Source organism: Hydra vulgaris, chromosome 09 (assembly GCF_038396675.1).
Source record: "Hydra vulgaris chromosome 09, alternate assembly HydraT2T_AEP".
In the NCBI taxonomy this organism is placed as follows: Eukaryota; Metazoa; Cnidaria; class Hydrozoa; order Anthoathecata; family Hydridae; genus Hydra; species Hydra vulgaris.
Window position 1 is genome coordinate 11,247,501 of NC_088928.1, and position 18,655 is coordinate 11,266,155.

The window sequence follows — 18,655 nt, forward strand, 5'->3', positions numbered from 1 at the left end:
TTTAAACTTTTTTATTTATATTTTAAACGTTTTTTTTTTCTCACTAAAATGACCATAAGTCGTTATTAAATTAACTTTAATTTTTTTTTTTCCCCATAATCCCTTTCCAATTAACTAAAAACAAATATCATTTTTTACTTTTTCGCTATACATTATAGTTTTTGAGTTTACCGCGGGAAACGAAAATGTCCACAGACAGACAGATAACCTCTATGTTTTTATAAGTATATATGTATTTTAGTGCAACTATTGCTTTATTATATAAAGTATATATGAAAAGCAATATTATATGTCCAAAAAAGAAAAAATAATAATTAAAGCTAATTTAAAATGTCAACTAATTCTTCCTGCGGTTGCGCAGGCTATCCTACTAGTAAATATATATATATATATATATATATAAATATATATATATATATATATATATATATATATAAATATATATATATATATATATACATATACATATACACACACACATATATATATACATATGCATATACATACATATATGTATATATATATATACACATATACATATACATGTATATGTGCATATACATATCCATATATATATATATATATATATATATATATATATATATATATATATATATATATATATATATATATATATATATATATATATATATATAGTATATATATATATATATATATATATATATATATATATATATATACATACATATATATATATAAATATATATATATATATATAAATATATATATATATTTTACTGTATGGGGGATTGAATCAAATTATATTTCTATTTCGCTTTTTTGCAATTTTCTTTTCAAAATTTAGCTAAAACTTGAAAAGAAAATTGCAATAATTGTAATTGCAAAATAAAAACTGATTGCCCAATGAATGGAAAATGCGTATCAAAAAAAGATATTTACAAATGCATTATTTCCTCACAAAATAAACTGATAATTAGTAACCAAGTAGGCTTAACAAAGGGTGAATGGAAAAAATGTTATGCCAATCACAAACAATCTTTTAAACATAAAAAAATACTCAAAAGACTCTATGCTGTCAAAATTTATTTGGGATAGAAATGATTGAATTTTGAATTAAATTTTTTTCTAAAAACTGCTCCAGCCTAAAGGTGAGTTTCCATAGAGTTTCTATGGGAACAGGATAGGTAAGAGAAAAATAATAACGTGAGCATGCGTAGTTTCCCTTCAGATAAATTAAAACTTATACTATGCATGCGCACATGATTATTTTTCCCTTTCCTTTCCTGTTCCCATGAAAAAATAGATGAGTGGAAATACACCTTAAAATGTTTACAAAAAAAATATTTTCCATGTTTGCAAGAGAAATTTGAAGCAATCCCTTTTTAGATGAAAAAACTTTTTTTAAATAAGAAATCAGAATTAATTTCTGAATGCAGACATAAATACAGAAAATGAATACTTTTTAAGAAACTATGATCTTATGATTAACTAATGACCAAAACTAAAACAATCCATATTATAAAGAACTGTTTTTACAATTAATTTTTACAAAAACACTGTAGTTAATGTAATTTCCTGTTTATAGAAACAAATTTTAAAAAATAAAATAATTATTACAATTTATAACTTCCTTTGAACATTTTGTCTTATAAATTGAATTTTTTGAAATTTAGACTTTCTTCTTGATGATCTTGCTGGAGGAAAAACTGACAGTAGAAGCTCAAGTTTAGTAAGTTTTTTTTTTCTTTCTAATTTATTACTGCTCTGTATGTATGTATGGTATGTATGTATGTATGTATGTATGTATGTATGTATGTATGTATGTATGTATGTATGTATGTATGTATGTATGTATGTATGTATGTATGTATGTATGTATGTATGTATGTATGTATGTATGTATGCATGTATGTATTTATATCTACTATAGCGTATATAGATCAGCAATTTTTTATTAGTTTTACTTATCTTTATAGCATATGACGTTTTCAGAAAAAGAAGAGAAAAAACGAAGAATAATGAATAAAAAGATTGCTGACCCATACAATCTGCTATGAAGTCTCATAATATCATAAATAAAATCTTATTGCATAACTATTTAGAAGTTAGAAAGGCTAAAAGTGGTAGAAGGAAAATTTTTATATCAAGAAACCAAGGAACAGAATGACAAAATCACAATTTATTCAGTCAAAAACTGCAAAGGATCTTACAAATATAATGAATAACAGCTATGGGACTCATACTATACTTCTTTTTTTTTTTTTTTTTATTAAACATCTTCGCTATCAACAAGGCTGCAAGCAGCCACTAATTAAAGTTGGAAGTTACTGAAAGAGAAAAGATGAAGATTGTAGAGCAAGATAACGATTGACGGACGACTTAAAAGATTGCAAATTATATGAATCAGGAAAGCAAGATGAAGGAAGCAAATTCCAAAGAACTGATGTTCGAGGAAAAAAACTAGACGAATAAGTGTTTTTGGAGCACTTAGGAACAGTCACAGAAAAAGGATGAGACTTAATTGAATGACGAGTAACACGAGAATGAATTTTAGTAGGTGGCACAAGAGACGCTAGCTCTTTAGAGCAGTGTCTATTATAGTATTTGTAGAAAAGAGAAAGAGAAGCAACATTATGACGATGTGATAATGGTTGGAGGTTGGCTGCAAGAGCAGGTCCAACTATGTTTACAATGCGTTTTTGCACCTTGTCTTAAAGAGAAAGGGCATCATTAGAAGATCCACCCCAGTTATGGCAACAGTATTCCATACAAGGCCAGATTTGAGATTTATAGAGATAGAGAATAGAATCCGAAGTAAGTAACTTCTAACAGTCAATCAAGAGTTCAAAAGAACTGGTTTTTCCAGAAAAAGATCAAGATCAGCCCTTGTTGGTTTCTTACTACCGCCAAGTTTGTTTAAATTATGTTAAACTTCATGCAAACAAAAACTGGTTTTTGATCCTGAAAGTGGATCAAGAAGCCATTGTTGGTTTCTTATCACTGCCAAGCTTGTTTAAATTATACTTCATGCAAACAAGACTTTTAATGACTTTTATGACTGGATTTGCACAGATGAAAGTAAAATTAACATGTTTGGATCAGATGAAATTAGATATACTTGGAGAAAGTCTATTTCACCATTAAGTGCTCGAGATTTTACACCAACTATTAAATACGGCAAAGAAAAACTCTTATTTTGGGGATGTTTCTGTTTTCATGGAGTTAGTGAATTAGTGAAAATTAATGGAATAATGAACATTGATAACTATATCAACATCCTTAAGGTTGGATATTTCAAACCCCTTCGAAAATCGGGCAGAACTGTACATAACATAATGTTCATGCAAGACAACAACCCTAAGCATAAGGTTGATAAGACCATTGAATTCCTTCACCAGAAGAAATTAAAAGTTGCTGACAGGCCAGACCAAAACCCTGATCTTAATCTACTCAAAAATTTACGGGCAATAGTTAAACAACAGGTCTACAACTTTCCTACTCCACCTAAGAATAAGGATAAACTTTGGGCTCACCTACAAGTTTGGAATACAACTATACGCAAGGAATGCTGCAAATTGATTGCTAGTGTTCCTGTATAAATTCAGGTTGTAATTAAACTTAAGGAAGGATACACTTGATATTAATTTACTACAATGCATTATTTGGTATATACCATCAGCTATGGTTGTTTTTCTGATAGATTTTTTTATTTAAGCATTGTAACATTTTCTAAAAAAATTATTAAAAAGAACAAGAATTAGATCAAATTTTTCAGCGATATTTTATTATGTATTTAGATTGCTTTAAACATTAACATTTGCTAAAACATTTGATTATTTTAAAACTATTAATTTGTTTCACATTTCTTCCTATTTTTGTCTGCAAAAGTTGATTGCGGAAAATAACTCCAAGAGTTTTAGTAAATAACTCCAAGAGTGTTAGTAAATAACTCCAAGATAAATAATTCCAAGAGTGTTAGTAAATATAAGAATGAGTTCGATACTTTGAAAATTATTTTTATGTAACATAAGTTAAGTTTGAACAAACAAAGTTTTACTGCTTGTAAAAGATGATTTTATTTAAGTTATTAAATATACATGTATCTATTATTTATGCTTTGATTTGGTTTTATATTAACTAAAAAAAAGCAACTATAAAAATATTGCATAATAAAAAATTCATTTTTAGAATAAATAGTTTGTGTTAATTTTTTATTTTAATTTTAAACCTGCTCTATTTTCATACTTATTATTTGCAAAGACCTTGCAAGAGTATAAATAATATCCAACAATGTTTTCAACTATGAATTTTATTCCGTAAAGAAAATATTCCAAAAATTCCAAAAGACACTAGATCCAACAAAATTTAAATTTTCAAACATTTTTTTTTTTTTTTAAATTTTTCTCAGGAAATAAAAACCCTAATTTTACTTTTTTGCCTAATTTTTTCTAGAAAGAATATCTGATGATAAAAGCGATTGTCTAGGTATTCTGTTGAGAACAATTTAACGGCATGATTATACTTTTATTTTCAATAGCTATCTCTGTATAATTGCAAAAGCCTCTCAAAAACTTTAGTATTACAAAACTCTACATTATATCGTACTTTACATATACTCATTATTTATTAACAAAATATTGTTCACTGTCAGGATTGTTGGAAAGTTCTTTAGAAGCTTTTTTAATACTTATCATTATTTCATCAATTTGAAGAGGAATCTGTACTTGAGTATCCAAAAGAAATACTAAAATCATTGTTAAATATTTTTCATAAAAAACCAGAAAATTTTGATACAGCTCAGCAAGTATTGTATAAATTTTGTTTGTATTCAACTCTATAGGCATATGTGTGAACTTTTTCCCAATAAATAGTGAGTTTGTCTCTAAAAGCTGAAATTTGATTTAGTATTCTTTTACCAGGGCATCACTCCATCACTTTGAGGTCTGTTGTTTCATCAGGTCTTGCTTTGAAATTACATATAAATTTAAAATGTTGTACATTGTAGATGATGTTGAAAAGCTGCTTTTTGTTGTCTATACTCTGTCTTTCTTGATACCAAAGATCAAAAAAAAAAGTATTGAAGTACACTTGTATAAACTGATCTTCATCATTAACAAAACTTTGTTTTGTCTGAATAATGCCATTATTTACATCTAAAAAGAAGTTTAATATATATTATGTATGATTATTTACATTTTATAAGTAGTTTAGTTTTTTTTCTTGTGTGGTATTCATATTTTTACATATTTAAGCATATTTTATACATATTAATAAATATAAAAAATATCCTTATAAGATATATTATATCTTTTTTTTTTTATCTTTAACACCTTTAATAGTAAAGTTTTATATAATTAAAAAAGCAATTATTTTTAAAATTAAAAGTAAAATAATTTCACACTTATAATAACTTTAAACAACAAAAATCATCTTTTTTATTAGTTTTTTTTAATATATTTGTTTGGTTTAAATTAAAAAATTAGCTGCTACTAAAATTGGTATTTCATATTAATTCTATTTTACTTTATTTACAAATATAAACACATTTACTTTTTATTACATTTTTTTTCTTCATTTTTTTAGTTTAAGGAAAGCTTGCATTAGCTGAAATCATAAGAATTTTTTCAGCTGCTACAAAAATTGGTAGTAGAACCTGTCAACATTGGTAGTAGAACCTGTCAAAGAGGAAAACCTTATCAGAGGATTATTGAAATAATACATCAGTGCATTACTAGAGAAAATGACCTGTAATTTTAGCATCCACTAATGTGTATTCAATGTCAACTAATAAATAAGTGTTTAAATATCTACTGGGAGAGGTCAAAAGTTATATAAGTGCTGATCAAATTAAGATTGGCAATCATAATGAAAGCTTAACTCCTTTAGGTATACTATGTAATGGTTTAAATTTAAAAAATTAGTTGTGTAATTATGTTAATTAGAAATTTAGATCTTAAAGTTTAGTTATGCAATGACACTTCGATAAATGTTTGCACTTTTCAAAATAATTATATTGATGCAGACAAAAAAGAAAATAAATAATAAAAAGTTACCGGTTTAACATCTCTGTGAAGAAAACCACAGTCATGAATTGCTTCTATTCCATTAAGTACTTGTATTCCTAATCTAAGCATAGTTCCCATTGAAAAAACTCCTCTTGTTTGGCTGCGGCGTAATTCTGCTAAATTTTGACCAACTAATGACATGACAACATAATTAAACCGATCATTACGACCACATGCAATAAACTGAGTTACATGATCACGGCCTTTGAAACAAAATAAGGATTAGAATTAATATCATGGTACATGTATAGTATCATGGTACATATCAAACAGAATTAAATTATATATGTAAACTTGTGTTTGTGTGTCATATACGATTGTGGTTAATAATAGGTTTAATGTATATATAAAAGGGTTAAATTAATTTTATTAATATTAGGTATGTAATATAAATATAAGGGCATCTAAGTACCAATTTGGCTTGGACTATTAGCCAATGCAAATGCATCAGACAATGCCAATTAATTTACCAATACCATCAGCCAATTAATCATCTAATGGTTTGGCAGATTAATCATCCAACTGAGTCACTGGTGATGTATAGGTACATCTTACATATGTATCTTGTACATCTTATATACCATATTCATTTTCTACTTTGGCATTAGTACATCACTAAAGACTATATTTTCTAAGATCAACTAAAATAAATTATAAATTATTAACTCTTTCCTTCCCTACGACCTGAGTTATTACTTACCTGTCAACGAGTTTTTTCTTACCTTCCATTTTTGAGTGACAAGCTATGCAGGTTATGCAAACTAAAACATTTTGAGAATAATTTCATAATATGTTATTTTTTCTTTTAGATATAGAAAATAGAACAAATGCATCAACCATTGAAAATTGAAAATATCTAAGTTAAACAAATTGTTCAATAAAAAATGGATTCTCATTAGAAAAAACAAATGAAATTGGTTGTAGATGATAGCAAAGATAATGTGGGGTAATCATTTCATAAGGTGATTTTATAAGGTATATAATGATAACCCACATTATTAATTCTAATTGCGAATATGAGAAGGAAAATAAACAAGTTGTTTTAAAACTATACCTAATATTTTATAAAAAAAAAAATCATTCTACATCGCTACAAATAAACAGATTTCAATGAAGTATTTTTCCGTTTCCTCACTTTCTTCCATTACAAAGTAATGGAAGAAAGTGAGGAAACTTAATTGAACTTAAATGCCAAGGCAAAGCCAAAAGGTCAACTTACACCTGTTGCCAACTAGCCCCAGTCTCCCCTAATGGTTTTTTATTTAAAATATTTTTAAGGGCCCCAAAAACTGATTCAGCCTAAGGCCCCTAAGGGTATAAATTTGGTCCTGAATCCAATGTTTAAGTTGAAGATCACAGTGATCAAGAAGTCTAAAACTGATACTGGTAATGCTGTTGATCCAGTAAATCTATTTTTTGAAGTTGAGGAACTCAGAGTAAAAATGATGCAAGAACTTTCCATCATTTTTTTAAATTTTTGAGTTTCGTATGTGAACAGATTGCATTGCTTAAGACTTTAGATGAGAAACCAAATAAAGCAAATAAAACATATGCAGGAAATGAGGAGTTTTAAAAATAAAAAAGTTTCTTAGTTTTATAACAATACAAACTTGACACCCATATGTATGAACACGAATGACAAAATGAAAATGAAAATTATGATGTAAATTATGAAAACAATGATGACAATGACAATGATTAGTCAAAGTGCTACAATTATTAGAACTTATTAAAGATAAGTGTAAAATGTATTATATTGTATGTTATTAAAATGTTAGTTTTAAAGAATCATTTGTTCTTTTTAAGGTGCAGGTGTATTTTAAAATGCACACTCATACAAAAAGTACATTGCAGCATTAAATAGTAAAATTGGATTTTTTAATATACTGCAGTAAAAGAATGTTTTATAAAATTGACCTTTAGAATATGCATAGCACTGAGCATCAGTTGCAACTACCTATTCAGCGAAACAGTTGGCATCAATACAAAAAATAACCTTATTAATAAAGTTAAGATAAGTAATTACATGGGTCATATTGACAGAGTTGGTCATCAGCATCAGTTGTACAGCTATCAAAAAATATTAAAATATTTAAGTAGTACGAAATGATACCCTTTCAAATGACTTTTGAATGTACAAGTTCTGTTTTTCTAACAAAAACCCAGAAAATTTCAAGTTACATTTTAAAATTTACTGCATGAGACAGTAAACTGCATTTGCAAAAACCACATCATCTTTAAACAACCATATCCCAGATGATATAACAACTTGTTCAACATTTCAATTTTTATTTAATATACATTATAACTTATATTTCCATTAATTTTCAAAACTATAGATTTATATGTTATATTTATACTCATAAATTTATATATTTTTAAATTCCTAAAGTCTTTCAATTTAAGGCTATTTTACTTTATATTTTTGAGTCAAAATCTTAAAAAAAAACTAAAATTAAAGCGCTTACTGAAAAACTACTCAAGTTCTGTAGAAGAAAAAAACTAAAAAACTCAATAACTCATTTTCAAAATAAATTTTTTAGTAACTAACTTATTAGTTACTAAAAAAATTTGTAACTAAATATATTATAACACAAAAAATGCAGTGGGCCCATACAAACATCAGGTAAAGTGTAGTAAACCATGTCCCACTCAGTTTATTTCTCTGCACAACAGCCTTGGTTATGAAGATTCCACTTTGGAGTTATAGGGTTGGAAAAAGGGTATGAAAATTAGTAGCAAATGTAACAGCTCCCTCAGATTTATAGAGAAAAAAAATTAGAAATAGTAGAATTAATGTTTTTATTTTATTTTATTAAGCTTTTGCATATATTACCTACTTAATAAAAAAGCAACTTATTTTATTTTGATAATACTATATACAACAAACCTTGAAGCTTTTTTAAAACAGCTACTTCCATTTTTAAAACTTGTTTTGATGTGTTGGCAGCCTCAAGTTTTAATGCAACCATTTCTTGTGTAATAGTATCATGACCTTGATAAATCTCACCTAAATTCCATATTAAATGTAAGCATTTATTTACGCATATCCAAATTTTTTCATAATTTTGATAAAACGAAAATCAAATATATATATATATATATATTTTTATATATATATATATTTTTATATATATATATATATATATATATATATATTATATATATATATATATATATATATATATTATTTCAACATTAAAATGAAAACTTAACTGTATGGATTGTATTTTCAAAGTATCTTTACAATGTTTAATTGACAATGACTTAATGACAATAATTTAATGACTTTGTGTTGTATAAATATAATAATATTTTATACAATCTTTATAATATGCATATATCATTTTATATCTAAACTTTATACATACTCCAAATAAATCTTATATACTAGGTTTTACTGGGTTAGTGTATGACACAAGCTTTTCTTATCAAAAGTTTTTATTTATCATAACTTTCATGCATAATTTAATTTTATCAAATTATTTTTATAACTTTGTTCTGTTTGGGTGTTGATTATAGCTTTCATTTAATTTTTTTAGGATTATGGTTATTCTACATTAAGTAGTAAGTACTCAATATTATTTATTCAGATGCCATTTTAAAAATTTGAAAAGTAATAACTGCATAACATGTTGTTCATTTATCACTCTTGAAAATTATTCGACAACTTGCACATTTATGTATAAAGAAAAACAAATTCTGAAATAATAACTTTACTGTTTTTAATGGTTATTTCACTACAGTTATATTTAAGCATAATAAAAAATTTGCTTAATGAACTAAATTGATTGAGATGAGATGTCCTCGAAGCACTGAAATGTTATAACGACTTTATGAAGAAAAAAATAGTTTTAAGATTTAATATGCTTTGATTGAGATTTTAAAGCCAAACATCTCCAATGAGAGGGATACTTTGAAACACATAATAAAAAGATTTTTTTTTAATTAAAAAAAAAAATTATCCAGAAAGCTATAGTTTAAGTACACAGGTTTAGTTTAGGAATTTCACAAAACATTACTTTAAATAAGTAAAATATATTTTTGGAATTTTCTTTCTTAGTAGTCTCTTAAATTTTGAAGATCGACTAGGACCAGGCTGTGGTTAAACATTATTTTGATTTGGAATTGACTTATCTGAATCTACTTCCATATCAAGTAACTCCAAATGACACTAAATTATAAACGTTTGGGCATTTTTTCTACTCAAGCAAAACTTATCTTAATGCCATTTTCATTGGCTTAAAAAAGCAACATCTAAGGGTTGTGTGAGATGTGTACTGTTAGAAGGCAATCATACAAATGCAATGTTTTCTTTTCTGCACATTAGAAACACAGTAACACATAAGACTTTCAAACCAATTATTAAAACCAAGTGAATCAAACCACATAATGATGTATTTAGGAAGCAACAATCTTTTGGGCCTTCCTCTGTCCATGTATTCCACATTTGGGTTGTTTTATACAAAACAAAAAGCAGAAGCAATTCACCAGCTGCACAACCACATATAATTAAAGAAATGCTTGACTTTCTCTAAATACCTGATACTATGGCAACATATCATTTTTCTGTTTCCAGGATCATCAGTTAAATTGGTTTCATATAGATTCCATATTTTCTGCATGTTTTTTCTTGTTCAAATTTTCATTATATGCTCATATTATTTCCTCGCTTACTGCAGCTCTGCTGCATTTGATATTTTTACCCAATTATTACCAGGAACATTTTTTGAAAACCGTTTAATTTTTTTATTTATTTTGTTTAAGTAGCAACTCGCTGTAAATCTCAAATCTGAGTCAATGGAAAACCAAAATCAATTTATGAAAAAAAGCTTTATTATAAATTATTATAACAATTATATAATTTATTATAAGCTTTATTATAATTTATAAAACAAACGACTCTTCTTCAAGTTTTGAAAATTTTCAGTTTCAAGTTTTCAACTTCAAGTTTTGAAGACTGCTTATCTGGTCTTATCATTTTTGCTTTAGCTTATTAATTATTATTTTTCTTTGTATTTTAAAATGATTATAATAAAAATGCAGCTATAAGTTGACTGAGTGTCCTTATCATATTAAATCCAGGCATAATTGAATTGTTTCAGTTGAATAATTTTTGTAACAACAAGCACTAATCTTTTTCTTATAATTATTTACCATCTTTAAAAATAATTTTAAAACATTAAATGTAAAAAAAAAAAGTCTGAGATGACTTTTAACCCTTCTTTTGGTGAAAAGTCATCTCAGACCAGTTGGTGCAAAATAGCTCTTTTTAGTCAAACCCCGACACAGCAACACTTAAAATGGCAGCACTATTCAAAATACAAAATTGAAGATAATGGCCCATTATGTTCAATTTTCAGTTTGCGTTAAAAAAATCAATATTTGAGCTATTTGAACTGGGTAACTAAACAAAATTTAGGAGAAGTTAACTCCGACTAAAAAGTCACTTCTTCATTCAATAAACTGACATAGATTTAAACCTGTGTTACATTAGCTTCCTGACTAGGATGATGAACTTCTTGACTCTAATCATGATCTTTTATGAATGCCTCTTTGGGAGTAACCTTGCCACTCTTTCAGTTGTCGCTAATAAGGGTACAGCACTAAAACTCTAATGGTTCTGAGGACAGCTGGTAGAAACGATTCTTTAACACTATTAGAGAGGCTAATTTTATCTACAGTTTAAAATAGCATGGTTATAATGTGTCATGTTGCACATGGATGGTTTCTATGTCTTAAGTGTATTTTTTGGAAATACTAGATTATTTGCGCTAGAAACATTGGCGATTTTTAAATTTCTTTTTCAAATGTTTTTGCTTAACTTTACTGCTTTTATCAATGCACAAAATTTTTTATTTTAACATGTTTTTCATGTAAAAAATAAAAAGTCATTAATATTTATATTTAAATATAAAATATTTAATTGTTTTCACTACACCCATTGAAATAGTTTGCACTTTTGTTGGATTATCCAAATTATGAATTTAAACCCAATAATTTATTTTCTGATGAACTTTTGTTATTGACGATGCTCCAAAAGCTAGTGGGTTAGTGCATTGTTAATTTACTGAACTTTTTTAACAAAATTTTTAGGAGCCTGTTTAAAACGTTTTTTTAAGTTTATAAAAACATATTTTCAAACAGAATAATTGTTATGTTCATTATCTCTAGTAATTTGTATTAACGTTGGAAATTGGGCAATAAAAAATAAACAACTTCAGACATGCATCAAATGCGGTAAATACATTTATAAAAGAAACCATGTTGTTCTTTTATTTAATTTATTCCGTATTTATAACATATATTATTTTATTATTTATTACAAAATTTGTTAATCAAATAATATATTATACAAATAAATAATTTATTTTCTTATTTTCCTTTTATATAAGTATTGAGGAAAAACGTCAAATATAGCAAAAACAGAATTAAAGTAAGAAAAAAAAATAAACAAAATTTCTCATAGTTTTAGAGTACATAGCAAATTAGTTTCTTAATAGACGGACTGATAAAAATCCTGAATAAGTTTCATATCAAAACTTTCACTTGTTAAATTTTTATAAAAGATAATGTTTTTTTTCATCAACTTGTATTAAATTTGGTAGCTAAAAATAACAACCACTTTAAAAAGAAAAATACAAAAATTGTATAAAAATTTTATTAAAAAAAATTTCTTTAAATTTTTTAAAGAAATTTTATTAGTTTTAATTATTAAATTTTTTAGTTTATTTAATTAAAACTAGATATTTCATTACAACTTTATTTCATTCTTTTAGGATTGTTTTTTTTCCTCAGTAGAGAAGTTTAGCTAATTGTCGCGAACAAGGCTTGCACCCATTATGGTTGGGCAACTTATACCCGTCTTGGTTGGAAAAATTTTTGAAAAATATCTGATTCAACTAAACAAAGACTAAACGCAATCATTAAAAGATATTATAAATCAGTCACAGTAAGATTGGTTTTTACTTCATTTAAAATTTCAAAATTTTTTTCCACAAAAGATTCCATTCCTACAGACTTTAATTTATTCGTTGTCTACAAACTTGAAAAAACTCACACATTTTAGAAACATATTCATTCAAATGTTTTAATAGTTTTAATCATGCTAATTTTTTAATTTTGGATTTGGCCTCCAACAAATTTATATTAAAACTCAAAGAAAGCATGTACATAGAGTGGGAAAAATCCACTATTAATAAACAAATGAACCATGTAAAAATGACAATTTTAATCTAGTTTCTTTTAACATTACTAGGGTGTGTCAATTTTTTATTTTTTGTGAAGGTTGCTTTAAGAAAAATTAGTCGAATTTTTCATAATTTAGACTTTAGTGAATGTTATTGTAGGGTGCGCTGTCTTTTCTAAAACTAATAATAAGTCAAACACTTTTGTTATAACAAACAGTATATTATATACTAATACATTTTATAATATATATTATAAAATACTGATGTCTTTATTAAAATTTTGATATAATTAACAATTAATAGTTTATAAATTTTATTTAAAATTTGTGAGTCCAACTAAGTTATATTTAGCATTGTTTGCGCTCATAATACCCCTATTGATTTCATGTGCTCTTATATATCCTTCTCGCTTCTCATGGGAATATGTTTTTGCAAAAGGAATTCAATTGGAACAAAATATGCCGAGATCCCTCTAATGCAAACATGCAAACTTGCAAATCTCTAATGCAAACAAAAACTTTGTAAAAGTAACTTTAGGTGAACCACTTATGGTTTTGCCAGACAAAATACTTAATGATCTTTTGGCTGATCAGGCTTACGAATACAGAATTGTAAAAGCAATAAAACCTGGAATGTTACCTGAAAATTTAATAAACCTTGAAATAGGTTTGTTTCTCATTCCAGATGGCTCACTACAGCCAACCGTTATTGTAGATAGTGGGTTTCAATTCATTTTCTAACAGAAAAAAAGCTAAGGAATCTACTTTTAATTATTGAATTTATAGTTGGTGAGTATTTTCTTTGCTGGTTTCAAATAAAGGTAAAACATTTCTGGTTAGATGGACCTCGGCATATTTTATTCCAATTGAAACAACTAAAATATCAAAAAAAAAGAGGTTGTTGCAATAGAATGAAAACAGTAAAGAGATCTGCATAGTTTGCATTTAGTGAAGGCATTATTCAGACTCTTTTGTGTTCGAAAGATGAAGAGGAATGAAAGTTAGGAGTGCAAAAGGTGCTAGAGAGGAAGGAGATGATAATACACAGTTCAGAGACTTTCAGTAGGAAGTTGACTGAGTGTCCTTATCATATTAAATCCAGGCATAATTGAATTGTTTCAGTTGAATAATTTTTGTAACAACAAGCACTAATCTTTTTCTTATAATTATTTACCATCTTTAAAAATAATTTTAAAACATTAAATGTAAAAAAAAAAAGTCTGAGATGACTTTTAACCCTTCTTTTGGTGAAAAGTCATCTCAGACCAGTTGGTGCAAAATAGCTCTTTTTAGTCAAACCCCGACACAGCAACACTTAAAATGGCAGCACTATTCAAAATACAAAATTGAAGATAATGGCCCATTATGTTCAATTTTCAGTTTGCGTTAAAAAAATCAATATTTGAGCTATTTGAACTGGGTAACTAAACAAAATTTAGGAGAAGTTAACTCCGACTAAAAAGTCACTTCTTCATTCAATAAACTGACATAGATTTAAACCTGTGTTACATTAGCTTCCTGACTAGGATGATGAACTTCTTGACTCTAATCATGATCTTTTATGAATGCCTCTTTGGGAGTAACCTTGCCACTCTTTCAGTTGTCGCTAATAAGGGTACAGCACTAAAACTCTAATGGTTCTGAGGACAGCTGGTAGAAACGATTCTTTAACACTATTAGAGAGGCTAATTTTATCTACAGTTTAAAATAGCATGGTTATAATGTGTCATGTTGCACATGGATGGTTTCTATGTCTTAAGTGTATTTTTTGGAAATACTAGATTATTTGCGCTAGAAACATTGGCGATTTTTAAATTTCTTTTTCAAATGTTTTTGCTTAACTTTACTGCTTTTATCAATGCACAAAATTTTTTATTTTAACATGTTTTTCATGTAAAAAATAAAAAGTCATTAATATTTATATTTAAATATAAAATATTTAATTGTTTTCACTACACCCATTGAAATAGTTTGCACTTTTGTTGGATTATCCAAATTATGAATTTAAACCCAATAATTTATTTTCTGATGAACTTTTGTTATTGACGATGCTCCAAAAGCTAGTGGGTTAGTGCATTGTTAATTTACTGAACTTTTTTAACAAAATTTTTAGGAGCCTGTTTAAAACGTTTTTTTAAGTTTATAAAAACATATTTTCAAACAGAATAATTGTTATGTTCATTATCTCTAGTAATTTGTATTAACGTTGGAAATTGGGCAATAAAAAATAAACAACTTCAGACATGCATCAAATGCGGTAAATACATTTATAAAAGAAACCATGTTGTTCTTTTATTTAATTTATTCCGTATTTATAACATATATTATTTTATTATTTATTACAAAATTTGTTAATCAAATAATATATTATACAAATAAATAATTTATTTTCTTATTTTCCTTTTATATAAGTATTGAGGAAAAACGTCAAATATAGCAAAAACAGAATTAAAGTAAGAAAAAAAAATAAACAAAATTTCTCATAGTTTTAGAGTACATAGCAAATTAGTTTCTTAATAGACGGACTGATAAAAATCCTGAATAAGTTTCATATCAAAACTTTCACTTGTTAAATTTTTATAAAAGATAATGTTTTTTTTCATCAACTTGTATTAAATTTGGTAGCTAAAAATAACAACCACTTTAAAAAGAAAAATACAAAAATTGTATAAAAATTTTATTAAAAAAAATTTCTTTAAATTTTTTAAAGAAATTTTATTAGTTTTAATTATTAAATTTTTTAGTTTATTTAATTAAAACTAGATATTTCATTACAACTTTATTTCATTCTTTTAGGATTGTTTTTTTTCCTCAGTAGAGAAGTTTAGCTAATTGTCGCGAACAAGGCTTGCACCCATTATGGTTGGGCAACTTATACCCGTCTTGGTTGGAAAAATTTTTGAAAAATATCTGATTCAACTAAACAAAGACTAAACGCAATCATTAAAAGATATTATAAATCAGTCACAGTAAGATTGGTTTTTACTTCATTTAAAATTTCAAAATTTTTTTCCACAAAAGATTCCATTCCTACAGACTTTAATTTATTCGTTGTCTACAAACTTGAAAAAACTCACACATTTTAGAAACATATTCATTCAAATGTTTTAATAGTTTTAATCATGCTAATTTTTTAATTTTGGATTTGGCCTCCAACAAATTTATATTAAAACTCAAAGAAAGCATGTACATAGAGTGGGAAAAATCCACTATTAATAAACAAATGAACCATGTAAAAATGACAATTTTAATCTAGTTTCTTTTAACATTACTAGGGTGTGTCAATTTTTTATTTTTTGTGAAGGTTGCTTTAAGAAAAATTAGTCGAATTTTTCATAATTTAGACTTTAGTGAATGTTATTGTAGGGTGCGCTGTCTTTTCTAAAACTAATAATAAGTCAAACACTTTTGTTATAACAAACAGTATATTATATACTAATACATTTTATAATATATATTATAAAATACTGATGTCTTTATTAAAATTTTGATATAATTAACAATTAATAGTTTATAAATTTTATTTAAAATTTGTGAGTCCAACTAAGTTATATTTAGCATTGTTTGCGCTCATAATACCCCTATTGATTTCATGTGCTCTTATATATCCTTCTCGCTTCTCATGGGAATATGTTTTTGCAAAAGGAATTCAATTGGAACAAAATATGCCGAGATCCCTCTAATGCAAACATGCAAACTTGCAAATCTCTAATGCAAACAAAAACTTTGTAAAAGTAACTTTAGGTGAACCACTTATGGTTTTGCCAGACAAAATACTTAATGATCTTTTGGCTGATCAGGCTTACGAATACAGAATTGTAAAAGCAATAAAACCTGGAATGTTACCTGAAAATTTAATAAACCTTGAAATAGGTTTGTTTCTCATTCCAGATGGCTCACTACAGCCAACCGTTATTGTAGATAGTGGGTTTCAATTCATTTTCTAACAGAAAAAAAGCTAAGGAATCTACTTTTAATTATTGAATTTATAGTTGGTGAGTATTTTCTTTGCTGGTTTCAAATAAAGGTAAAACATTTCTGGTTAGATGGACCTCGGCATATTTTATTCCAATTGAAACAACTAAAATATCAAAAAAAAAGAGGTTGTTGCAATAGAATGAAAACAGTAAAGAGATCTGCATAGTTTGCATTTAGTGAAGGCATTATTCAGACTCTTTTGTGTTCGAAAGATGAAGAGGAATGAAAGTTAGGAGTGCAAAAGGTGCTAGAGAGGAAGGAGATGATAATACACAGTTCAGAGACTTTCAGTAGGAAGTTGACTGAGTGTCCTTATCATATTAAATCCAGGCATAATTGAATTGTTTCAGTTGAATAATTTTTGTAACAACAAGCACTAATCTTTTTCTTATAATTATTTACCATCTTTAAAAATAATTTTAAAACATTAAATGTAAAAAAAAAAAGTCTGAGATGACTTTTAACCCTTCTTTTGGTGAAAAGTCATCTCAGACCAGTTGGTGCAAAATAGCTCTTTTTAGTCAAACCCCGACACAGCAACACTTAAAATGGCAGCACTATTCAAAATACAAAATTGAAGATAATGGCCCATTATGTTCAATTTTCAGTTTGCGTTAAAAAAATCAATATTTGAGCTATTTGAACTGGGTAACTAAACAAAATTTAGGAGAAGTTAACTCCGACTAAAAAGTCACTTCTTCATTCAATAAACTGACATAGATTTAAACCTGTGTTACATTAGCTTCCTGACTAGGATGATGAACTTCTTGACTCTAATCATGATCTTTTATGAATGCCTCTTTGGGAGTAACCTTGCCACTCTTTCAGTTGTCGCTAATAAGGGTACAGCACTAAAACTCTAATGGTTCTGAGGACAGCTGGTAGAAACGATTCTTTAACACTATTAGAGAGGCTAATTTTATCTACAGTTTAAAATAGCATGGTTATAATGTGTCATGTTGCACATGGATGGTTTCTATGTCTTAAGTGTATTTTTTGGAAATACTAGATTATTTGCGCTAGAAACATTGGCGATTTTTAAATTTCTTTTTCAAATGTTTTTGCTTAACTTTACTGCTTTTATCAATGCACAAAATTTTTTATTTTAACATGTTTTTCATGTAAAAAATAAAAAGTCATTAATATTTATATTTAAATATAAAATATTTAATTGTTTTCACTACACCCATTGAAATAGTTTGCACTTTTGTTGGATTATCCAAATTATGAATTTAAACCCAATAATTTATTTTCTGATGAACTTTTGTTATTGACGATGCTCCAAAAGCTAGTGGGTTAGTGCATTGTTAATTTACTGAACTTTTTTAACAAAATTTTTAGGAGCCTGTTTAAAACGTTTTTTTAAGTTTATAAAAACATATTTTCAAACAGAATAATTGTTATGTTCATTATCTCTAGTAATTTGTATTAACGTTGGAAA

The 18,655-nt window shown here is 26.6% G+C and overlaps 1 protein-coding gene across 2 annotated transcripts in view; it reads right to left on the reverse strand.

Moving 5' to 3' along the window:
- LOC100210998 (rho-associated protein kinase 2) overlaps positions 1-18,655 on the reverse strand; it is a 54,119-nt gene that overhangs the window by 23,350 nt on the left and 12,114 nt on the right. For both annotated transcript variants that reach the window (XM_065804717.1, XM_065804716.1), the window contains exons 3-4: positions 8,938-9,057; positions 6,036-6,250 (exon numbers count right to left, since the gene is read on the reverse strand). In XM_065804717.1, coding sequence (XP_065660789.1) covers positions 6,036-6,250; positions 8,938-9,057 — 335 coding nt within the window. The remainder of the gene's footprint in view (positions 1-6,035; positions 6,251-8,937; positions 9,058-18,655) is intronic.